Genomic DNA, 27241 nt, shown 5'->3' with positions numbered 1-27241 from the left:
TAGACTGGTTGTATGGCCATGCTATGAAGTACAGATATCTCACAGTAGACTGGTTGCATGGCCATGCTATGAAGTACAGATATCTCACAGTAGACTGGTTGCATGGCCATGCTATGAAGTACAGATATCTCGCAGTAGACTGGTTGCATGGCCATGCTATGAAGTACAGATATCTCACAGTAGACTGGTTGCATGGCCTTGCTATGAAGTACAGATATCTCACAGTAGACTGGTTGTATGGCCATGCTATGAAGTACAGATATCTCACAGTAGACTGGTTGTATGGCCTTGCTATGAAGTACAGATATCTCACAGTAGACTGGTTGTATGGCCATGCTATGAAGTACAGATATCTCGCAGTAGACTGGTTGTATGGCCATGCTATGAAGTACAGATATCTCACAGTAGACCCATGCTATGAAGTACAGATATCTCACTGTAGACTGGTTGCATGGCCATGCTATGAAGTACAGATATCTCACAGTAGACTGGTTGCATGGCCATGCTATGAAGTACAGATATCTCACAGTAGACCCATGCTATGAAGTACAGATATCTCACTGTAGACTGGTTGCATGGCCTTGCTATGAAGTACAGATATCTCACAGTAGACTGGTTGCATGGCCTTGCTATGAAGTACAGATATCTCACAGTAGACCCATGCTATGAAATACAGATATCTCACAGTAGACTGGTTGTATGGCCATGCTATGAAGTACAGATATCTCACAGTAGACCCATGCTATGAAATACAGATATCTCACAGTAGACTGGTTGCATGGCCATGCTATGAAGTACAGATATCTCACAGTAGACTGGTTGTATGGCCATGCTATGAAGTACAGATATCTCACAGTAGACTGGTTGCATGGCCATGCTATGAAGTACAGATATCTCACAGTAGACTGGTTGCATGGCCTTGCTATGAAGTACAGATATCTCACAGTAGACTGGTTGTATGGCCATGCTATGAAGTACAGATATCTCACAGTAGACTGGTTGCATGGCCATGCTATGAAGTACAGATATCTCACAGTAGACTGGTTGTATGGCCATGCTATGAAGTACAGATATCTCACAGTAGACTGGTTGTATGGCCATGCTATGAAGTACAGATATCTCACAGTAGACTGGTTGCATGGCCATGCTATGAAGTATACAAATATCTCACAGTAGACTGGTTGTATGGCCATGCTATGAAGTACAGATATCTCACAGTAGACTGGTTGTATGGTCATGCTGTGAAGTACAGATATCTCACAGTAGACTGGTTGTATGGCCATGCTATGAAGTACAGATATCTCACAGTAGACTGGTTGCATGGTCTTGCTATGAAGTACAGATATCTCACAGTAGACTGGTTGCATGGCCTTGCTATGAAGTACAGATATCTCACAGTAGACTGGTTGCATGGCCATGCTATGAAGTACAGATATCTCACAGTAGACTGGTTGCATGGCCTTGCTATGAAGTACAGATATCTCACAGTAGACTGGTTGCATGGCCTTGCTATGAAGTACAGATATCTCACAGTAGACTGGTTGCATGGCCTTGCTATGAAGTACAGATATCTCACAGTAGACTGGTTGCATGGCCTTGCTATGAAGTACAGATATCTCACAGTAGACCCATGCTATGAAATACAGATATCTCACAGTAGACTGGTTGTATGGCCATGCTATGAAATACAGATATCTCACAGTTGACTGGTTGCATGGCCATGCTATGAAGTACAGATATCTCACAGTAGACTGGTTGCATGGTCATGCTATGAAGTACAGATATCTCACAGTAGACCCATGCTATGAAATACAGATATCTCACAGTAGACTGGTTGTATGGCCATGCTATGAAGTACAGATATCTCACAGTAGACTGGTTGCATGGCCTTGCTATGAAGTACAGATATCTCACAGTAGACTGGTTGTATGGCCATGCTATGAAGTACAGATATCTCACAGTAGACTGGTTGCATGGCCATGCTATGAAGTACAGATATCTCACAGTAGACTGGTTGCATGGCCATGCTATGAAGTACAGATATCTCGCAGTAGACTGGTTGCATGGCCATGCTATGAAGTACAGATATCTCACAGTAGACTGGTTGCATGGCCTTGCTATGAAGTACAGATATCTCACAGTAGACTGGTTGCATGGCCTTGCTATGAAGTACAGATATCTCACAGTAGACTGGTTGCATGGCCTTGCTATGAAGTACAGATATCTCACAGTAGACTGGTTGCATGGCCATGCTATGAAGTACAGATATCTCACAGTAGACTGGTTGTATGGCCATGCTATGAAGTACAGATATCTCACAGTAGACTGGTTGTATGGCCTTGCTATGAAGTACAGATATCTCACAATAGACTGGTTGTATGGCCATGCTATGAAGTACAGATATCTCACAGTAGACTGGTTGTATGGCCATGCTATGAAGTACAGATATCTCACAGTAGACCCATGCTATGAAGTACAGATATCTCACTGTAGACTGGTTGCATGGCCATGCTATGAAGTACAGATATCTCACAGTAGACTGGTTGCATGGCCATGCTATGAAGTACAGATATCTCACAGTAGACTGGTTGCATGGCCATGCTATGAAATACAGATATCTCACAGTAGACTGGTTGCATGGCCATGCTATGAAGTACAGATATCTCACAGTAGACTGGTTGTATGGCCATACTATGAAATACAGATATCTCACAGTAGACTGGTTGTATGGCCATGCTATGAAATACAGATATCTCACTGTAGACTGGTTGTATGGCCATGCTATGAAGTACAGATATCTCACAGTAGACCCATGCTATGAAGTACAGATATCTCACTGTAGACTGGTTGCATGGCCATGCTATGAAATACAGATATCTCACAGTAGACTGGTTGCATGGCCATGCTATGAAGTACATCATAAATTTTAATATTGTTATATTGAACTGATCATAAATGAATTAGCCATCAAATTGGAACAAGCTTTATTGTCTAATGTACACCTTTTTAATTGTGAGTTTTCTCACATTTGTGAACAGAATGTCTTTGTAGATTTTCCAAACAGAATGATAGATATGTTTGTCCATTGTAAGCATTGTAAAATGAATGGCCAGTATTATAGAATGATTTACATGACACCTTTGATAAAAGAAGACTTTGACGTTTGACTTGTGACTTTCCAATTTATAATAAGGTAGTAGTCTGTCAAACCAAAAACTGTAGCTGACGATGTTCACTTGATAAGGTGTGAGTACCAATGATGAGATATGGTAGTGATTTGTAAGCAAGTCTTAGAACTAAATACAAGTAGCAGTATGTAGATATCCATATAGTGTTCACCTTTAATGATACATTCCTAGCAGTGACAGACCTCAGTTGTTCACTATCTATTATTATTATTATTGAAAGTTCATTGCACTATGCAAGGTTTTAGTTTTCACAATGACAGCCTGTTATGAATACATGTACTTTGCCAGTCATCATCCTTGAAATTCTAATGTGTATGGGTTTTCCAAGAAAGATCAACCTTGCATTCCAGGAATCATAAATCTAGTTGTTGAATACCGACCATGACCACCATTTAAAGAATACAATTTAATAATTATACCAATCTCACTTTGCATCCTATTAAAAAGGGGGGTGTGTGTGTGTGTGTGTGTGTGTGTATGTGTGTGTGTGTGTGTGTGTGTGTGTGTGTGTGTGTGTGTGTGTGTGTGTGTGTGTGTGTGTGTGTGTGTGTGTGTGTGTGTGTGTGTGTGAACAACTTAAAGTCAAAAACTGCTGAACCGATTGCCATGATATTTGGTGGGTCCATTACCTTGGGTGTCTAGTTGGGAAATTGTTCAAATCAAAATGATCGCATCACAGGTCTGTGATTTGGGTAAAAAAATGTGATTTTTGGTCAAAAAACTTAAACTCAGAAACTACTGGGCAGATTGGTGCAAAATTTGGTGAGAACAATCTTAAGGGGGTGTAAAGTCAGATTTGTTCATGACATGATGATGCCATCAGTAATATGCAAATTAGGGCTAAAAATGTGTCTTTTTGGTTAAAAATCTATAATTCCAAAACTACTGAGCAGATTGGGCTGAAATTTAATGGGAATGCATCTAGGGATGTATGGACAAAGAAATATTAAGCATACAATGATTCCATGAGTGATATGCAAATTAGGTGTAAGAATGTTCATTTTTCATCAAAAATTTTTATCTCAAAAAGTACGTGGTCAATGACACTGAAACTTGGTGAGATGTTTCTGAAAGTGTTATTCTGCAGATTTCTTCAAAACATTTTGACAAAATTGGCCCTAGCAACCATGCCCTTAGCAACAACCAAATGGCAGTATGTTTTGGTTAAATAACAACATCATCTGGTAGGTAAGTGAGTAAACATTCAAAAAATGTATGCAAATATCCTAGCAACCATGACCATGCCCATAGCAACAGCCAAACGGTGGTGTATTTCACAAAGATACAGGGTTTAATAGACAATTGAATAAACATTCAAAAAATGTATGTAAATTTGCCTAGCAACAAGACCACAGCCATAGCAACAGCCAAATGATCACGCATATTGCAAAGATAACAGGAATAGAAAGACAAATGAATAAACATTCAATAAATGTATGCAAATGTGCCTAGCAACAAGACCACGCCCATAACAACAGCCAAATGATCACATATATTGCGAAGATAACAACGGGGATTTATATATAACTGAATAAACATTCAGAAAATGTAGTAAATATGCCAAGCAACAAGATCATGCCCATAGCAACAGCCAAATGATCACATATATTGCAAAGATAATATCACGAATTCATACACAAGTGAACAAAAACATACACAAATGTATGCAAATATATCTAACAACATGACCACGACCGTAGCATATATCGTAAAGATAGCAACATGGTTGGATAGGCAACTGGATAGTCATTCAGCAAATGAACACTTATTGTTAGCATGGACTAGCATATGGATAAACATTTTTAAAAAGTATACAGTTGTGCTACAACGCCATTGGCGTTTTTTTCTAAGAAAGATTAAGAGTCAGTTTCTTTCAAGAATGACGAAGCTCACCATTTATCAAGCTGTAAATCAATCATAAAGGTCTACTACCAGGTTTCCAAGCAATACCAACTTCAGCTTTACCATGAATTACATGTATGGAGCTAATATTATTGAACACTGCACTTCAGCCACTATTAATCCAAATAGCCCAACAGTTTTCCAAGAACAACTAAGGCCAGTGTTCCTGGAATCACAAGGCATAGTCCTGGGTATCTGATTAAAAGTTAATGTGCTCTTGGGCACAATACACAGTTTTCCTTTTAAGGAAGACATTCCTCTCTATTGAGATACAGTGCTAGTACAAAAAACATAATGACAAATGCCATGAACCCAGAGTGATTAATGTAATCCACAGTATACATCTAGACACATCTACAAAATTAATGGAATCCACAGTATACATCTAGACACATCTACAAAATTAATGTAATCCACAGTATACATCTAGACACATCTACAAAATTAATGGAATCCACAGTATACATCTAGACACATCTACAAAATTAATGGAATTGCTACATTTCACTCCTAGTCAGGGGGATTTGATGAATGTTCAGTTTAATCATGACCAAATTAAATTCTCAGTGAGAACGTGAGTGTCCTTTGCAAGAATGACAATTAGCCTTGGCAGTAAGAGAGGGCAGGTGGCAGTGCTCAGCAATGACATATAAAGTAGGACCCATCAGAGAATTGCACAGCACATTGATAGTGGTTATTTACAGATCTTTAATAGAACTAGAATGAGATCAGCTTTCTGTTCACTATTGTAACTGAACTCTAGATATAATGCTAACAGGAATATTGACCAAATGATAAATTAATCTTTTTGTTAAGGGTAATAGTGATATTAGTTAGAAATGACAGTTCAATATCTGTGTGAAATCTCCCAAGGATTAGCAATTTAATCATGCAGCTTATCTCTACAATGATGTTATTCATATATTACCATCAGGTCATACTTGGACTCAAAATCTCATTTCTCGGGTCACCCAAAATATTATCAATAACTCATGAAGTGTTACACTGTATCTTCACATACATGTATTCTGTGTGTCATATCTACATTGTATGTATGCGTGTATTAGTGTGTGTGTGTGTGTGTGTGTGTGTGTGTGTGTGTGTGTGTGTGTGTGTGTGTGTGTGACTGTGTCTGTCTGTCCGTCTGAAAATTAAATGTAGTAGAATCACTAGTGGGTATTTCTTCAGGAAAATACAACATAATGATAACAATAAGTAAATAGATGATAAAAGAGAAATGTAAATAGTTGGCCAAATATCACTTTCAACAATATGCAATTCAAACCATTTAAATTTAACATTTGAACACATTTCAATGAATATAATGTTGGTTATCTGATCAAACTCCAGTAGTTGTAACCAGTGCCATGTCAAGTTAAATGATAAATTTTGGAATTTCAAAGTAAGTACATGTATGGCTGGGAAAACATGGTATATTAAATGTAGGAGATAACGGTTCAAGAAAATGTTTGTGAAAAAATAACAGAACTGAACCAGATTGACAGCCAAGTGGAAGTAATAGGGTAAGAATTGTGCAGGCAAGTAATATTGTATTGTGTAGGGCTGTAATAATGATATGTATTGTGAGTTGGGGTCAAGTGAATGAAATGAGGTGGGAACAAAAAGGAAACAACTCCCTATGGCCCTACATGACCTGGACAGAATGTAATCAATAACTGCCTTAATTGTTTATTCTATGCTTCCCTATAGTACTAGTGCAGCCATTAAAACATTGTATTTGTAGCCTTGCCATTAGACTGACCATACAAACTATGCCGATATGTTAAACACTACTACTAACCTTAGCAAGGATAACAGATGCGGTAGGAACATGAAATCTTTGACATTCTCTTGAGAATTTATGCTATGTAAATTTGTTGTTATTCCTGTAATGATTGATTTCTCTGACTTTTTAGTCCTTCATTTGATTATCATGCAAGTACACTGGATTGAACTGTTCTTAAGTGCGTCATAGTTCATGTTGTTTGACATTGGTCATGTTATCATAATGAAGACAAAGAGAAATTCACAGAAATACGACTGTTTTAATCCAGGTAGTGAAACTAATGGTTAAGTTATGTAAAAACTGATCACTTGGGTCACAACATGTCAATTGTAATATTTTATATACTTTTATTTTTATTTTTCACTGAAATTACTTTTATTTCAAGAATTTAAGGCAGTGTTATGGTTGTAGTGGAATTCCTTCCTCTTACATCTAATCTTATATTCTATTCAAAGTCTATGGTTTTATTAGCACTTTATAAGTCTCATATCATTTTGTACTACTAAAGTGAAATAACTGAACAGTGAAGAGAAAATCTAACATGAATGCTCACCATTGGTGATGTTGATCTTGAATCTCATAAAAATTTATGACATGCAAAAAGAGCAGTTAGTTGATGTCACTTGCCAAGTTTAACCTACCTGTACAGTATAGTATGTATGCAACCCTTGTATGTTGATGTTGTAGGTTATTTCAGCACTTTTACAGTTGTTGACATTTTTCTTCTTCTTCTGGAATTACAATGTAGTCTAGATGCTAATGTATCAAATCATCTTGTAAAGAGAGATCTTGAGATTCAAAGCCATGGATAACATTAGACTATCTGGAATTAGGATTAATGCCACGGATAGCACTAGACTATCTGGAATTAGGATCAATGCCACGGATAGCACTAGACTATCTGGAATTAGGATTAATGCCATGGATACCAGGATAGCACTAGACTATCCGGAATTAGGATCAATGGCACGGATAGCACTAGACTATCTGGAATTAGGATCAATGCCACGGATAGCACTAGACTATCTGGAATTAGGATTAATGTCACAGATAGCACTAGACTGTCTGGAATTAGGATTAATGCCACAGATAGCACTAGACTATCCTTAATTAGGATTAATGCCACAGATAGCACTAGACTATCTGGAATTAGGATCAATGGCACGGATAGCACTAGACTATCTGGAATTAGGATTAATGTCACAGATAGCACTAGACTGTCTGGAATTAGGATTAATGCCACGGATAGCACTAGACTGTCTGGAATTAGGATCAATGGCACGGATAGCACTAGACTATCCTTAATTAGGATCAATGCCACGGATAGCACCAGACTATCTGGAATTAGGATTAATGTCACGGATAGCACTAGACTATCCTTAATTAGGATCAATGCCACGGATAGCACCAGACTATCCTTAATTAGGATTAATGCCACGGATAGCACTAGACTATCCTTAATTAGGATCAATGGCACGGATAGCACTAGACTGTCTGGAATTAGGATTAATGCCATGGATAGCACTAGACTATCTGGAATTAGGATTAATGCCACGGATAGCACTAGACTATCCTTAATTAGGATCAATGCCACGGATAGCACCAGACTATCTGGAATTAGGATTAATGTCACGGATAGCACTAGACTATCCTTAATTAGGATCAATGCCACGGATAGCACCAGACTATCCTTAATTAGGATTAATGCCACGGATAGCACTAGACTATCCTTAATTAGGATCAATGGCACGGATAGCACTAGACTGTCTGGAATTAGGATTAATGCCACGGATAGCACCAGACTATCTGGAATTAGGATTAATGCCACGGATAGCACTAGACTATCCTTAATTAGGATCAATGCCACGGATAGCACCAGACTATCCTTAATTAGGATTAATGCCACGGATAGCACTAGACTATCCTTAATTAGGATCAATGGCACGGATAGCACTAGACTGTCTGGAATTAGGATTAATGCCATGGATAGCACTAGACTATCCTTAATTAGGATCAATGGCACGGATAGCACTAGACTATCTGGAATTAGGATTAATGCCATGGATAGCACTAGACTATCTGGAATTAGGATTAATGCCACAGATAGCACTAGACTATCTGGAATTAGGATCAATGGCACGGATAGCACTAGACTATCCTTAATTAGGATTAATGCCACGGATAGCACTAGACTGTCTGGAATTAGGATTAATGCCACGGATAGCACTAGACTATCCTTAATTAGGATTAATGCCACGGATAGCACTAGACTATCTGGAATTAAGATTAATGCCACGGATAGCACTAGACTGTCTGGAATTAGGATTAATGCCACGGATAGCACTAGACTATCCTTAATTAGGATTAATGCCACGGATAGCACTAGACTATCTGGAATTAGGATCAATGCCACGGATAGCACTAGACTATCCTTAATTAGGATTAATGCCACGGATAGCACTAGACTATCTGGAATTAGGATCAATGCCACGGATAGCACTAGACTATCTGGAATTAGGATCAATGGCACGGATAGCACTAGACTATCTGGAATTAGGATCAATGGCACGGATAGCACTAGACTATCTGGAATTAGGATCAATGGCACGGATAGCACTAGACTATCCTTAATTAGGATCAATGGCACGGATAGCACTAGACTGTCTGGAATTAGGATTAATGCCACGGATAGCACTAGACTATCTGGAATTAGGATCAATGCCACGGATAGCACCAGACTATCTGGAATTAGGATCAATGGCACAGATAGCACTAGACTGTCTGGAATTAGGATTAATGCCACGGATAGCACTAGACTGTCTGGAATTAGGATTAATGCCACGGATAGCACTAGACTATCTGGAATTAGGATTAATGCCACGGATAGCGTTAGGGATATATTGATCAGTGAAAGTGTGAGGGATATATTGAACAGTGAGAGAAATGCCGTAATGAAATTGTCTTGGTGTCATCCGTAATAGAAGCAACAGTACAGGATGCAATAGTAGTTGGCATGGCAACCAACATTCACAAAATGCAATATGAGATGAAATAAAAGGAAGACATGTACATGTATGTTGTTAATCTAAGTAAAACAAATCATCAACTTCAAACTAAAGCCCTGAAAATTGAAATGTACGACAATTTGAATCTATGATTGAAAACACAAAATGTAGATGAAAAATAAATAATTTGACAAAATACACTTATAGTATTTATATGTCTTGGATAAGATATGATCATACTGTAGCATGTTAGTTTAGTTGTTGTACTGGCTTATAATTTTCACATACGGGGTTAGTCACAGGATAGAATGATTCAATACAAGGAAATGAAGATAGAATTCTTAGTGATGTGACCTAGTTATGTAAAACTGTAAGTAGGAATTGTAAATCATGAATACAAACTATAAATAACTAAGTGGACTATGATCAAGGTTATACTACATGTACATGTATGTGTTTTTATACCATGTATAACATTTTATAGGTCTCCATGTATAACATTTTATAGGTCTCCCATGTAACATTACAATATTACATCACATATGGCCAGTGTAGACAGTTTGAATTCAAAAAGACAAAATGCTTTTGATTTTGACAGAATTTAGTATAGTGTTTTAGTGATGTAAATATGGGATTAAAACAAGTGTAATATGATATGTATGTTAGACAAATAGTAAAAGTCATCCAGTGTATGATTGCATCCTTATAAGCTTGTGTGATAAGAACTAGTTTAAAACATTATACCTTACCCTTATAAAATAGAAATATTAGTATCCCAGGATAAGTTATAACAGAGCAGTTCATGCATGATAATTAAATTGCATGGAATCACTATGTTTATCTTCTGTGATAATTGCATAGAGGGAAAATTGCAGTGTCCATCGTTTGTATAGCATCATTGCTTTAGGTTGTAGATGCCTACTGTACCAGGGGAGAGGTTGAAATCAGGGTTACATTTGACACTAAACTGTGTAATACATATCATTGGGTTGTAGATGCCTACTGTACCAGGGGAGAGGTTGAAATCAGGGTTACATTTGACACTAAACTGTGTAATACATATCATTGGGTTGTAGATGCCTACTGTACCAGGGGAGAGGTTGAAATCAGGGTTACATTTATCACTAAACTGTGTATACATATCATTGGGTTGTAGATGCCTACTGTACCAGGGGAGAGGTTGAAATCAGGGTTACATTTGACACTAAACTGTGTATACATATCATTGGGTTGTAGATGCCTACTGTACCAGGGGAGAGGTTGAAATCAGGGTTACATTTGACACTAAACTGTGTATACATATCATTGGGTTGTAGATGCCTACCATACCAGGGGAGAGGTTGAAATCAGGGTTACATTTGACACTAAACTGTGTATACATATCATTGGGTTGTAGATGCCTACTGTACCAGGGGAGAGGTTGAAATCAGGGTTACATTTGACACTAAACTGTGTATACATATCATTGGGTTGTAGATGCCTACTGTACCAGGGGAGAGGTTGAAATCAGGGTTACATTTGACACTAAACTGTGTATACATATCATTGGGTTGTAGATGCCTACTGTACCAGGGGAGAGGTTGAAATCAGGGTTACATTTGACACTAAACTGTGTATACATATCATTGGGTTGTAGATGTAGGTTTTTTTGCGAGGAACTGAAGTCGAAAAAAGAGAAATTGGAAGCAAGTAATCTTGACCTGTTATTCTCTACAATAAATACCCAGATGTGAATGTGTGTCCCTAGTCTAGTCTTTTACTTTAGGTAGAAATATGACAATTTATCTTACTAACTTATACATCAGTTCCTCTACCAACAAATTGGCTTGCCACTTCAGTTTCATTGTGTAGAAAATTTAAACAAAGTTTATTCTTTTGCTACATTATAGGGAATGGAGCTGAGTCTGCACACAGTCCAAATCCAGGTAAGTTGTTAATTGTGTTTTTATGCTTCCAAAATAAATGTAACATTTGGTGTTTAAGTTGTGAGATTTGTGTGTTTTATCACCTCCACTGTAGGTCCACTGTAATTGAGGTGTCTCAGTACTGGCATGTTGTATGAAGGAAACTAATGAAATATTACAATTTATAACACATCATGTTAATGAAGCCTTCAGTGATTGGCATATCGTACCATGTGGTATGGACCATTAACCCATAGTGACCTAAAATTTGCATATAGGACACTATTCACGTTCTATGTTCTCTATACTAGGGCACTATTCACGTTCTATGTTCTCTGTACTAGGGCACTATTCACGTTCTATGTCCTCTATACTAGGGCACTATTCACGTTCTATGTTCTCTATACTAGGGCACTATTCACGTTCTATGTTCTCTATACTAGGGCACTATTCACGTTCTATGTTCTCTATACTAGGGCACTATTCACGTTCTATGTTCTCTATACTAGGGCACTATTCACGTTCTATGTTCTCTATACTAGGGCACTATTCACGTTCTATGTTCTCTATACTAGGGCACTATTCACGTTCTATGTCCTCTATACTAGGGCACTATTCACGTTCTATGTTCTCTATACTAGGGCACTATTCACGTTCTATGTCCTCTATACTAGGGCACTATTCACGTTCTATGTTCTCTATACTAGGGCACTATTCACGTTCTATGTTCTCTATACTAGGGCACTATTCACGTTCTATGTCCTCTATACTAGGGCACTATTCACGTTCTATGTTCTCTATACTAGGGCACTATTCACGTTCTATGTTCTCTATACTAGGGCACTATTCACGTTCTATGTTCTCTATACTAGGGCACTATTCACGTTCTATGTTCTCTATACTAGGGCACTATTCACGTTTTATGTTCTCTATACTATTATAATTTGTATGCCGTATGTAATGTAGGAAACTAGGGATATATTATAATTTGTAATGCCTTATATAATGTAGGAAACTAGGGAAATATTATAATTTGTATGCCTTATATAATGTAGGAAACTAGGGAAATATTACAATTTGTATGCCTTATATAATGTAGGAAACTAGGGATATATTATAATTTGTAATGCCTTATATAATGTAGGAAACTAGGGATATATTATAATTTGTAATGCCTTATATAATGTAGGAAACTAGGGATATATTATAATTTGTAATGCCTTATATAATGTAGGAAACTAAGGAAATATTATAATTTGTATGCCTTATAAAATGTAGGAAACTAGGGATATATTATAATTTGTATGCCTTATATAATGTAGGAAACTAAGGAAATATTATAATTTGTATGCCTTATAAAATGTAGGAAACTAGGGAAATATTATAATTTGTATGCTTTATATAATGTAGGAAACTAAGGAAATATTATAATTTGTATGCCTTATGTAATGTAGGAAACTAGGGATATATTATAATTTGTATGCCTTATATAATGTAGGAAACTAAGGAAATATTATAATTTGTATGCCTTATAAAATGTAGGAAACTAGGGAAATATTACAATTTGTATGCCTTATATAATGTAGGAAACTAGGGATATATTATAATTTGTATGCCTTATATAATGTAGGAAACTAAGGAAATATTATAATTTGTATGCCTTATATAATGTAGGAAACTAGGGAAATATTACAATTTGTATGCCTTATATAATGTAGGAAACTAGGGATATATTATAATTTGTATGCCTTATATAATGTAGGAAACTAAGGAAATATTATAATTTGTATGCCTTATATAATGTAGGAAACTAGGGAAATATTACAATTTGTATGCCTTATATAATGTAGGAAACTAGGGATATATTATAATTTGTAATGCCTTATATAATGTAGGAAACTAGGGAAATATTATAATTTGTATGCCTTATATAATGTAGGAAACTAAGGAAATATTATAATTTGTATGCCTTATATAATGTAGGAAACTAGGGAAATATTATAATTTGTATGCCTTATGTAATGTAGGAAACTAGGGAAATATTATAATTTGTATGCCTTATATAATATAGGAAACTAAGGAAATATTATAATTTGTATGTCATTAAGACTTGTTCCAATATTTATACAACGTTGCACTGTAATAAGATTGGAGGAAAAAGTGATGTACAGAAATTCAAGCTTCATTTTGTTGAAATGGAAAAGAGCAATTAAGTTGTAGAAGTGGTTGTATCGTCACTCTGTTAAATAAGTCAGATGACCAGAATGAAAATCATTACAGTCCCTTCATATATTATTTTGTGAGTGGAACATTTAGCTAAGCTTAATGGTTTACGGTATTCCATCCTTTGCTGTAAATGACTCCTAATTGATTCTAATGACAGTTTCTATGCAAGGTACAATACATTACCCTATACGTATTACTAGTAGCCATGTCAGACGCACTGAAACGTTTTCTATCAGTGTGTCCTGAGCACAAACACAGGATATTGAAAAGACAATATCTCCTCTCAGAGAGGTAGAATTTTGATAAATAAAGCATCATTTTGTTCAGATTTAAAAGTTTTCACTGTAAAATGATTAATGTATTTCCAGTAAAGGTTTGACCTTTATTGGTAATGGTTCTATGAGTTGTGCATTCTTTGTTGATGGGTACTACTGTGTACTTTGGCATGATGTCTGTGTGTATAATTTGTGAAAGAGGGTACTGGCTGAAGAGTCACGTCATTTGTTCATTTGTCAACAAATTGTCATTATACAGACTTCAAAGAGTACAACAAATTTGATATGTGAGAAATACAAACAAACTGATTTCATTCTACCTACAGGGTCAATAAAATACTCTCTTTTGTATTATCATGCAAGTATGAGTTATCCATATTGTATACTTAGAATTGAGTTGATGTAATTGCTTTCTATTTGTTATACAGACGTGGAACCAGTTCCATACTGTGAACCTCCATTTTGGTGCTCCATAGCTTATTATGAAATGAATACCAGAGTTGGAGAGACATTCCATGCATCACAACCATCGTTGACCGTTGACGGATTTACTGACCCGTCTAACTCCGAAAGATTCTGTCTTGGTCTCCTCTCAAATATCAACAGAAATCAAACCATTGAACTCACAAGGAGGCATATTGGTAAGTACCATATCCTCCTTGACAACCACTCATCCTTGACAACCAACTTCTGTGACCAGCTTGAATGTTAGAGTGTTGTAATGAACATTGTGTCTAGACACCACCACAACATTACAATTCCCCAAGTATTTCCTTTACTATTATCAGTTTACTCTCTCTAGATGGCGCTATTCACAAACTGTATGACTTTCAGTGTTCATTATAATAGAGATCACCCACTCATAAACCTAGTCAGACTATTCCACTCACTCATAAACCTAGTTAGACTATTCCACCCACTCATAAACCTAGTCAGACTATTCCACTCACTCATAAACCTAGTCAGACTATTCCACCCACTCATAAACCTAGTCAGACTATTCCACTCACTCATAAACCTAGTCAGACTATTCCACTCACTCATAAACCTAGTCAGACTATTCCACTCACTCATAAACCTAGTCAGACTATTCCACCCACTCATAAACCTAGTCAGACTATTCCACTCACTCATAAACCTAGTCAGACTATTCCACCCACTCATAAACCTAGTCAGACTATTCCACTCACTCATAAACCTAGTCAGACTATTCCACCCACTCATAAACCTAGTCAGACTATTCCACTCACTCATAAACCTAGTCAGACTATTCCACCCACTCATAAACCTAGTCAGACTATTCCACCCACTCATAAACCTAGTCAGACTATTCCACCCACTCATAAACCTAGTCAGACTATTCCACCCACTCATAAACCTAGTCAGACTATTCCACTCACTCATAAACCTAGTCAGACTATTCCACCCACTCATAAACCTAGTCAGTCTATTCCATCCACTCATAAACCTAGTCAGACTATTCCACTCACTCATAAACCTAGTCAGACTATTCCACCCACTCATAAACCTAGTCAGACTATTCCACTCACTCATAAACCTAGTCAGACTATTCCACTCACTCATAAACCTAGTCAGACTATTCCACTCACTCATAAACCTAGTCAGACTATTCCACCCACTCATAAACCTAGTCAGACTATTCCACTCACTCATAAACCTAGTCAGACTATTCCACTCACTCATAAACCTAGTCAGACTATTCCACCCACTCATAAACCTAGTCAGACTATTCCACTCACTTATAAACCTAGTCAGACTATTCCACTCACTCATAAACCTAGTCAGACTATTCCACTCACTCATAAACCTAGTCAGACTATTCCACCCACTCATAAACCTAGTCAGACTATTCCACTCACTCATAAACCTAGTTAGACTATTCCACCCACTCATAAACCTAGTCAGACTATTCCACTCACTCATAAACCTAGTCAGACTATTCCACTCACTCATAAACCTAGTCAGACTATTCCACTCACTCATAAACCTAGTCAGACTATTCCACTCACTCATAAACCTAGTCAGACTATTCCACTCACTCATAAACCTAGTCAGACTATTCCACCCACTCATAAACCTAGTCAGACTATTCCACTCACTCATAAACCTAGTCAGACTATTCCACTCACTCATAAACCTAGTCAGACTATTCCACTCACTCATAAACCTAGTCAGACTATTCCACTCACTCATAAACCTAGTCAGTCTATTCCACTCACTCATAAACCTAGTCAGACTATTCCACTCACTCATAAACCTAGTCAGACTATTCCACTCACTCATAAACCTAGTCAGACTATTCCACTCACCCATAAACCTAGTCAGACTATTCCACCCACTCATAAACCTAGTCAGACTATTCCATCTAACTTATCACTACATGAAATAAATAGTGTTAGCTTTCAATACCCTAAATGAGAATGACAGAGTTATTTTGAAATTCATCATAAACTCTGATTTTCATAAGGTTTTAATCTGGAAAATCTGTTGAGCCAGTCTTGACTCTAGAAAGCGCTATCCACCACTATTCTAATACTTGTGAGGCAAAACGGCAGGGATGTAAATAAGATCCTAGTAGTCAGCAAAAAAACCCTCCACCCTATTTCTTCAATGTCTGGTGTGTATATATATATATTGGCCATTGGGTTTGGTCTTTGCTATTATTTCTTTGCTTCCAAAGCAAGATGACAGTGTAACAGTTCTGAATTACCGTTAAAGTCGTATTATAAGCCGCATACATATTATAAGTCGCACCCCTACTTGGAGGCGCTGGCTTTGAGGGTACATCAAACAATTTGTGAATAATAGAAAGTATGTATTATAAGTCGCACCCCTACTTCACAGCTAGCTTCACCTCGTATTATCAAAAGAAGGGTGTTGCAATCCCTTCCTTTCGGCAGGGAGCGGGACATTTACACCTATCGTACTAATAAAGTTACGCACTGTATATCAAAAGAAGGGTGTCGCAATCCCTTCCTTTCGGCAGGGAGCGGGACATTTACACCTATCGTACTAATAAAGTTACGCACTGTATATCAAAAGAAGGGTGTCGCAATCCCTTCCTTTCGGCAGGGAGCGGGACATTTACACCTATCGTACCGATAAAGTTACGCACTGTATATCAAAAGAAGGGTGTCGCAATCCTTTCGGCAGGGATCGGGACATTTACACCTATCGTACCGATAAAGTTGTATGGCTGCCGATCACACCCCGAGTACAAGAAGCCGCTTCGTACTTGTTCACACGTGTTGGAGTTCGAGTTCAAGAGAAAGGATATATTGATGAAAAAGGTGAGTTTTAATTTATAACGTGTTTCATGTACCATTCTGTTCAGCTGTGATCACGATAGCAAAAGGTGAGTTTTATAACACATGTTTCATGTACCATAGCTGTGATCACGCTAGCAAAGCATGGAGTTGTTTACATCGACGTGTTCTCAGTGGGCCATCATATATGCTAATGTTTCGTGACGTTTCATGACGTCGTATGCGTAACGGCCAATAGTCATTCGATGATCATTTAAATTTGTTTACGAGTTCATGAACGCAGTTGACCTTTCAACTTAGAATGAGAGAATCGATGTCAATTTGATTTATACCGCCAAATCTTTCAGTCTACTTTCAACCTATATTTTTTCCAAACACGATCGTTTCAAAATATCTGACATCGTTGTGTTTCTACCATTCCACAGGCTGCATTGAGTACATCAGGAGAACGTTCCCAAGACTGACTGAAGATCGGCGGCGTCTACCGTACTTGTTTGGGATTCCTGTAGGGTACATCTTACGGAACGAGTGAAAGATGAGTAGCGTGACCGTAACGTCGATGTTGCTGTCATTCCGGGCAGCCTTACCCCTCCAGCCACACTTATCATTTCATTCTTACACTTTGAAACTTCATAATAAAGTTTTCATATTGTGTTACAGACGTCCATTTTTCCATAACCGAGAGTTCGGGTGAATTTCTACCACATCCACATTTTGAAAAATTGAAAAGTCTTTATTATAAGTCGCACCCCTAGTTCAAGAAATAAAATTGGTTCTTTATTTTGCAACATTGTAATATAAGCCGCGGCTTATAATACGACTTTAACGGTAATAATAATAATAATAATATTTATTTCTTATAGAGCGCATTACATTAAAAACAATCTCAATGCGCTGAACAAAAGTATAAAAGTATTTTAAAATGTACATATACACAAGTATAAACATAATATGAAACAGGATAAAAATACAAAGACACGGAATGACATTTAAAAAACTGAAATGTAAAAAAGTTAAAAGTTAATAATAATGTCAATGAGATCTAAAAAGAGGATATTTCAAGGCAGATTTAAAACTGTTCAAAGTATGTGAAGAACGAAGACATGGTGGCAGGGCATTCCAAAGACGTGGGCCGCAAATAAAGAAGGCCCGATCACCATAGTATGCAGTGTTCCCTATCGGTTTTTTATTACTTATTAGTATTTTATACTTCTGTCATCCGGAGAACTATACAAGACTACATGGTAGACATGTCAATCATAAGAGTCACTTAATACTACTAGCCATCCATTGACAATGTTAGTTATAAGAGTCACTTAATACTACTAGCCATCCATTGACAATATTAGTTATAAGAGTCACTTAATACTACTAGCCATCCATTGACAATGTTAGTCATAAGAGTCACTTAATACTACTAGCCATCCATTGACAATGTCAGTTATAAGAGTCACTTAATACTACTAGCCATCCATTGACAATGTTAGTTATAAGAGTCACTTAATACTACTAGCCATCCATTGACAATGTTAGTTATAAGAGTCACTTAATACTACTAGCCATCCATTGACAATATTAGTTATAAGAGTCACTTAATACTACTAGCCATCCATTGACAATGTTAGTTATAAGAGTCACTTAATACTACTAGCCATCCATTGACAATGTTAGTTATAAGAGTCACTTAATACTACTAGCCATCCATTGACAATGTTAGTTATAAGAGTCACTTAATACTACTAGCCATCCATTGACAATGTTAGTTATAAGAGTCATTTAATACTACTAGCCATCCATTGACAATGTTAGTTATAAGAGTCACTTAATACTACTAGCCATCCATTGACAATGTCAGTTATAAGAGTCACTTAATACTACTAGCCATCCATTGACAATGTTAGTTATAAGAGTCATTTAATACTACTAGCCATCCATTGACAATGTTAGTTATAAGAGTCACTTAATACTACTAGCCATCTATTGACAATGTTAGTTATAAGAGTCACTTAATACTACTAGCCATCTATTGACAATGTCAGTTATAAGAGTCACTTAATACTACTAGCCATACATTGACAATGTTAGTTATAAGAGTCACTTAATACTACTAGCCATCTATTGACAATGTTAGTCATAAGAGTCACTTAATACTACTAGCCATCCATTGACAATATTAGTTATAAGAGTCACTTAATACTACTAGCCATCCATTGACAATGTTAGTTATAAGAGTCACTTAATACTACTAGCCATCCATTGACAATGTTAGTTATAAGAGTCACTTAATACTACTAGCCATCCATTGACAATGTTAGTTATAAGAGTCACTTAATACTACTAGCCATCCATTGACAATGTTAGTTATAAGAGTCACTTAATACTACTAGCCATCCATTGACAATGTTAGTTATAAGAGTCACTTAATACTACTAGCCATCCATTGACAATGTTAGTTATAAGAGTCACTTAATACTACTAGCCATCCATTGACAATGTTAGTTATAAGAGTCACTTAATACTACTAGCCATCCATTGACAATATTAGTTATAAGAGTCACTTAATACTACTAGCCATCCATTGACAATGTTAGTTATAAGAGTCACTTAATACTACTAGCCATCCATTGACAATATTAGTTATAAGAGTCACTTAATACTACTAGCCATCCATTGACAATGTTAGTTATAAGAGTCACTTAATACTACTAGCCATCCATTGACAATGTTAGTTATAAGAGTCACTTAATACTACTAGCCATCTATTGACAATGTTAGTTATAAGAGTCACTTAATGCTACTAGCCATCCATTGACAATGTTAGTTATAAGAGTCACTTAATACTACTAGCCATCCATTGACAATGTCAGTTATAAGAGTCACTTAATACTACTAGCCATCCATTGACATTTAAGAGTCACTTAATACTACTAGCCATCCATTGACAATGTCAGTTATAAGAGTCACTTAATACTACTAGCCATCCATTGACAATGTTAGTTATAAGAGTCACTTAATACTACTAGCCATCCATTGACAATGTTAGTTATAAGAGTCACTTAATACTACTAGCCATCCATTGACAATGTTAGTTATAAGAGTCACTTAATACTACTAGCCATCCATTGACAATGTTAGTTATAAGAGTCACTTAATACTACTAGCCATCCATTGACAATGTTAGTTATAAGAGTCACTTAATACTACTAGCCATCCATTGACAATGTTAGTTATAAGAGTCACTTAATACTACTAGCCATCCATTGACAATGTTAGTCATAAGTCACTTAATACTACTAGCCATCCATTGACAATGTTAGTTATAAGAGTCACTTAATACTACTAGCCATCCATTGACAATGTCAGTTATAAGAGTCACTTAATACTACTAGCCATCCATTGACAATGTTAGTCATAAGTCACTTAATACTACTAGCCATCCATTGACAATGTTAGTTATAAGAGTCACTTAATACTACTAGCCATCCATTGACAATGTCAGTTATAAGAGTCACTTAATACTACTAGCCATCCATTGACAATGTTAGTTATAAGAGTCACTTAATACTACTAGCCATCCATTGACAATGTTAGTTATAAGAGTCACTTAATACTACTAGCCATCCATTGACAATGTTAGTTATAAGAGTCACTTAATACTACTAGCCATCCATTGACAATGTTAGTTATAAGAGTCACTTAATACTACTAGCCATCCATTGACAATGTTAGTTATAAGAGTCACTTAATACTACTAGCCATCCATTGACAATGTCAGTTATAAGAGTCACTTAATACTACTAGCCATCCATTGACAATGTTAGTTATAAGAGTCACTTAATACTACTAGCCATCCATTGACAATGTTAGTTATAAGAGTCACTTAATACTACTAGCCATCCATTGACAATGTTAGTTATAAGAGTCACTTAATACTACTAGCCATCCATTGACAATGTCAGTTATAAGAGTCACTTAATACTACTAGCCATCCATTGACAATGTTAGTTATAAGAGTCACTTAATACTACTAGCCATCCATTGACAATGTTAGTTATAAGAGTCACTTAATACTACTAGCCATCCATTGACAATGTTAGTTATAAGAGTCACTTAATACTACTAGCCATCCATTGACAATGTTAGTTATAAGAGTCACTTAATACTACTAGCCATCCATTGACAATGTTAGTTATAAGAGTCACTTAATACTACTAGCCATCCATTGACAATGTTAGTTATAAGAGTCACTTAATACTACTAGCCATCCATTGACAATGTTAGTCATAAGAGTCACTTAATACTACTAGCCATCCATTGACAATGTTAGTTATAAGAGTCACTTAATACTACTAGCCATCTATTGACAATGTCAGTTATAAGAGTCACTTAATACTACTAGCCATCCATTGACAATGTTAGTTATAAGAGTCACTTAATACTACTAGCCATCCATTGACAATGTCAGTTATAAGAGTCACTTAATACTACTAGCCATCCATTGACAATGTTAGTTATAAGAGTCACTTAATACTACTAGCCATCCATTGACAATGTTAGTCATAAGAGTCACTTAATACTACTAGCCATCCATTGACAATGTTAGTTATAAGAGTCACTTAATACTACTAGCCATCTATTGACAATGTTAGTTATAAGAGTCACTTAATACTACTAGCCATCCATTGACAATGTTAGTTATAAGAGTCACTTAATACTACTAGCCATCTATTGACAATGTTAGTTATAAGAGTCACTTAATACTACTAGCCATCCATTGACAATGTTAGTTATAAGAGTCACTTAATACTACTAGCCATCCATTGACAATGTTAGTTATAAGAGTCACTTAATACTACTAGCCATCCATTGACAATGTTAGTTATAAGAGTCACTTAATACTACTAGCCATCCATTGACAATGTTAGTTATAAGAGTCACTTAATACTACTAGCCATCCATTGACAATATTAGTTATAAGAGTCACTTAATACTACTAGCCATCCATTGACAATGTTAGTTATAAGAGTCACTTAATACTACTAGCCATCCATTGACAATGTTAGTTATAAGAGTCACTTAATACTACTAGCCATCCATTGACAATGTTAGTTATAAGAGTCACTTAATACTACTAGCCATCCATTGACAATGTTAGTTATAAGACTCACTTAATGCTACTAGCCATCCATTGACAATGTTAGTTATAAGAGTCACTTAATACTACTAGCCATCCATTGACAATGTTAGTTATAAGAGTCACTTAATACTACTAGCCATCCATTGACAATGTTAGTTATAAGAGTCACTTAATACTACTAGCCATCCATTGACAATGTTAGTTATAAGAGTCACTTAATACTACTAGCCATCCATTGACAATGTTAGTTATAAGAGTCACTTAATACTACTAGCCATCCATTGACAATGTCAGTTATAAGAGTCACTTAATACTACTAGCCATCCATTGACAATGTCAGTTATAAGAGTCACTTAATACTACTAGCCATCCATTGACAATGTTAGTTATAAGAGTCACTTAATACTACTAGCCATCCATTGACAATGTTAGTTATAAGAGTCACTTAATACTACTAGCCATCCATTGACAATGTTAGTTATAAGAGTCACTTAATACTACTAGCCATCCATTGACAATATTAGTTATAAGAGTCACTTAATACTACTAGCCATCCATTGACAATGTTAGTTATAAGAGTCACTTAATACTACTAGCCATCCATTGACAATGTTAGTTATAAGAGTCACTTAATACTACTAGCCATCCATTGACAATGTTAGTTATAAGAGTCACTTAATACTACTAGCCATCCATTGACAATGTTAGTTATAAGAGTCACTTAATACTACTAGCCATCCATTGACAATGTTAGTTATAAGAGTCACTTAATACTACTAGCCATCCATTGACAATGTTAGTTATAAGAGTCACTTAATACTACTAGCCATCCATTGACAATGTTAGTTATAAGAGTCACTTAATACTACTAGCCATCCATTGACAATGTTAGTTATAAGAGTCACTTAATACTACTAGCCATCCATTGACAATGTTAGTTATAAGAGTCACTTAATACTACTAGCCATCCATTGACAATGTTAGTTATAAGAGTCACTTAATACTACTAGCCATCCATTGACAATGTTAGTTATAAGAGTCACTTAATACTACTAGCCATCCATTGACAATGTTAGTTATAAGAGTCACTTAATACTACTAGCCATCCATTGACAATGTTAGTTATAAGAGTCACTTAATACTACTAGCCATCCATTGACAATGTTAGTTATAAGAGTCACTTAATACTACTAGCCATCCATTGACAATGTTAGTTATAAGACTCACTTAATACTACTAGCCATCCATTGACAATGTTAGTTATAAGAGTCACTTAATACTACTAGCCATCCATTGACAATGTTAGTTATAAGAGTCACTTAATACTACTAGCCATCCATTGACAATGTTAGTTATAAGAGTCACTTAATACTACTAGCCATCCATTGACAATGTTAGTTATAAGAGTCACTTAATACTACTAGCCATCCATTGACAATGTTAGTTATAAGAGTCACTTAATACTACTAGCCATCCATTGACAATGTTAGTTATAAGACTCACTTAATACTACTAGCCATCCATTGACAATGTTAGTTATAAGAGTCACTTAATACTACTAGCCATCCATTGACAATGTTAGTTATAAGAGTCACTTAATACTACTAGCCATCCATTGACAATGTTAGTTATAAGAGTCACTTAATACTACTAGCCATCCATTGACAATGTTAGTTATAAGAGTCACTTAATACTACTAGCCATCCATTGACAATGTTAGTTATAAGAGTCACTTAATACTACTAGCCATCCATTGACAATGTTAGTTATAAGAGTCACTTAATACTACTAGCCATCCATTGACAATGTTAGTTATAAGAGTCACTTAATACTACTAGCCATCCATTGACAATGTTAGTTATAAGAGTCACTTAATACTACTAGCCATCCATTGACAATGTTAGTTATAAGAGTCACTTAATACTACTAGCCATCCATTGACAATGTTAGTTATAAGAGTCACTTAATACTACTAGCCATCCATTGACAATGTTAGTTATAAGAGTCACTTAATACTACTAGCCATCCATTGACAATGTTAGTTATAAGAGTCACTTAATACTACTAGCCATCCATTGACAATGTTAGTTATAAGAGTCACTTAATACTACTAGCCATCCATTGACAATGTTAGTTATAAGAGTCACTTAATACTACTAGCCATCCATTGACAATGTTAGTTATAAGAGTCACTTAATACTACTAGCCATCCATTGACAATGTTAGTTATAAGAGTCACTTAATACTACTAGCCATCCATTGACAATGTTAGTTATAAGAGTCACTTAATACTACTAGCCATCCATTGACAATGTTAGTTATAAGAGTCACTTAATACTACTAGCCATCCATTGACAATGTTAGTTATAAGAGTCACTTAATACTACTAGCCATCCATTGACAATGTTAGTTATAAGAGTCACTTAATACTACTAGCCATCCATTGACAATGTTAGTTATAAGAGTCACTTAATACTACTAGCCATCCATTGACAATGTTAGTTATAAGACTCACTTAATACTACTAGCCATCCATTGACAATGTTAGTTATAAGACTCACTTAATACTACTAGCCATCCATTGACAATGTTAGTTATAAGAGTCATTTAATACTACTAGCCATCCATTGACAATGTTAGTTATAAGACTCACTTAATACTACTAGCCATCCATTGACAATGTTAGTTATAAGAGTCACTTAATACTACTAGCCATCCATTGACAATGTTAGTTATAAGAGTCACTTAATACTACTAGCCATCCATTGACAATGTTAGTTATAAGAGTCACTTAATACTACTAGCCATCCATTGACAATGTTAGTTATAAGAGTCACTTAATACTACTAGCCATCCATTGACAATATTAGTTATAAGAGTCACTTAATACTACTAGCCATCCATTGACAATGTTAGTTATAAGAGTCACTTAATACTACTAGCCATCTATTGACAATGTTAGTTATAAGAGTCACTTAATACTACTAGCCATCCATTGACAATGTTAGTTATAAGAGTCACTTAATACTACTAGCCATCCATTGACAATGTCAGTTATAAGAGTCACTTAATACTACTAGCCATCTATTGACAATGTTAGTTATAAGAGTCACTTAATACTACTAGCCATCCATTGACAATGTTAGTTATAAGACTCACTTAATACTACTAGCCATCCATTGACAATGTTAGTTATAAGAGTCACTTAATACTACTAGCCATCCATTGACAATGTTAGTTATAAGAGTCACTTAATACTACTAGCCATCCATTGACAATGTTAGTTATAAGAGTCACTTAATACTACTAGCCATCCATTGACAATGTTAGTTATAAGAGTCACTTAATACTACTAGCCATCCATTGACAATGTTAGTTATAAGACTCACTTAATACTACTAGCCATCCATTGACAATGTTAGTTATAAGAGTCACTTAATACTACTAGCCATCCATTGACAATGTTAGTTATAAGAATCACTTAATACTACTAGCCATCCATTGACAATGTTAGTTATAAGAATCACTTAATACTACTAGCCATCCATTGACAATGTTAGTTATAAGAGTCACTTAATACTACTAGCCATCCATTGACAATGTTAGTTATAAGAGTCACTTAATACTACTAGCCATCCATTGACAATGTTAGTTATAAGAGTCACTTAATACTACTAGCCATCCATTGACAATGTTAGTTATAAGAGTCACTTAATACTACTAGCCATCCATTGACAATGTTAGTTATAAGAGTCACTTAATACTACTAGCCATCCATTGACAATGTTAGTTATAAGAGTCACTTAATACTACTAGCCATCCATTGACAATTGACTACTGTACATCTCTATATTTTGTTTTGCTGCCTCTGGAACAGTCTTGCTGTTGATCTACAGTAGTCTAAAACCTGTGATAAATTGAAGGAAGTCAATAAGATTTTTTTTTTTGCAAGGGCAATTTAAACATCTCTACCAAGTTCTTTGTTGTTCAGTGCCGCTGGATATAGGCAGTGTGTAAATGTTTCTAATTAATGAATTAATTGGTCAATGTATTAACTGATTAATTGATTGATTGATTGATTGATTGATTGATTGATTGAAAGATTGAATCATGGACTTGAGTGAGTCGTTGGTAAGTCTTTTGTAATATTGAATTGTTTGACTTTATTTTCAGGTAAAGGTGTACGTTTGTATTATATTGGAGGTGAAGTGTTTGCTGAATGTCTTAGTGAGAGTAGTATATTTGTACAGAGTCCACAGTGTAATCTCAGATATGGATGGCATCCAGCTACTGTCTGTAAAATACCACCAGGTAATCATAATATACACATTGTACTGGCAATCCAACCTCTTCTCCACTTGTAGAGAATATGTTAAAGGAAAAGTCCAGTCAGACTTGTTTCTACCTTTAGTACACTTGTATTGATTACTGATGTCAACTTAAACACATGATTTGGGTTGATAAAATATCACCACGGTAACATGCTTAATCTTGTAAAGAAGCCCTATCGCACTTGACTTGTTTTCGGCCA

At 35.8% G+C, this 27241-nt stretch overlaps 1 protein-coding gene across 1 annotated transcript in view; it reads left to right on the top strand.

The window, feature by feature from the left end:
* LOC144447867 (mothers against decapentaplegic homolog 3-like) overlaps positions 1–27241 on the top strand; it is a 121666-nt gene that overhangs the window by 92187 nt on the left and 2238 nt on the right. The window contains exons 5-7 of the mRNA XM_078137984.1: positions 11771–11806; positions 14715–14927; positions 26884–27021. Of these exons, the coding sequence (XP_077994110.1) occupies positions 11771–11806; positions 14715–14927; positions 26884–27021 (387 nt within the window). The remainder of the gene's footprint in view (positions 1–11770; positions 11807–14714; positions 14928–26883; positions 27022–27241) is intronic.

This window comes from Glandiceps talaboti, chromosome 16, assembly GCF_964340395.1.
Source record: "Glandiceps talaboti chromosome 16, keGlaTala1.1, whole genome shotgun sequence".
NCBI classification, from domain to species: Eukaryota; Metazoa; Hemichordata; class Enteropneusta; family Spengelidae; genus Glandiceps; species Glandiceps talaboti.
Note: the sequence above shows the minus strand (reverse complement) of the source record. Positions and strands in the feature narration are given on the sequence as shown.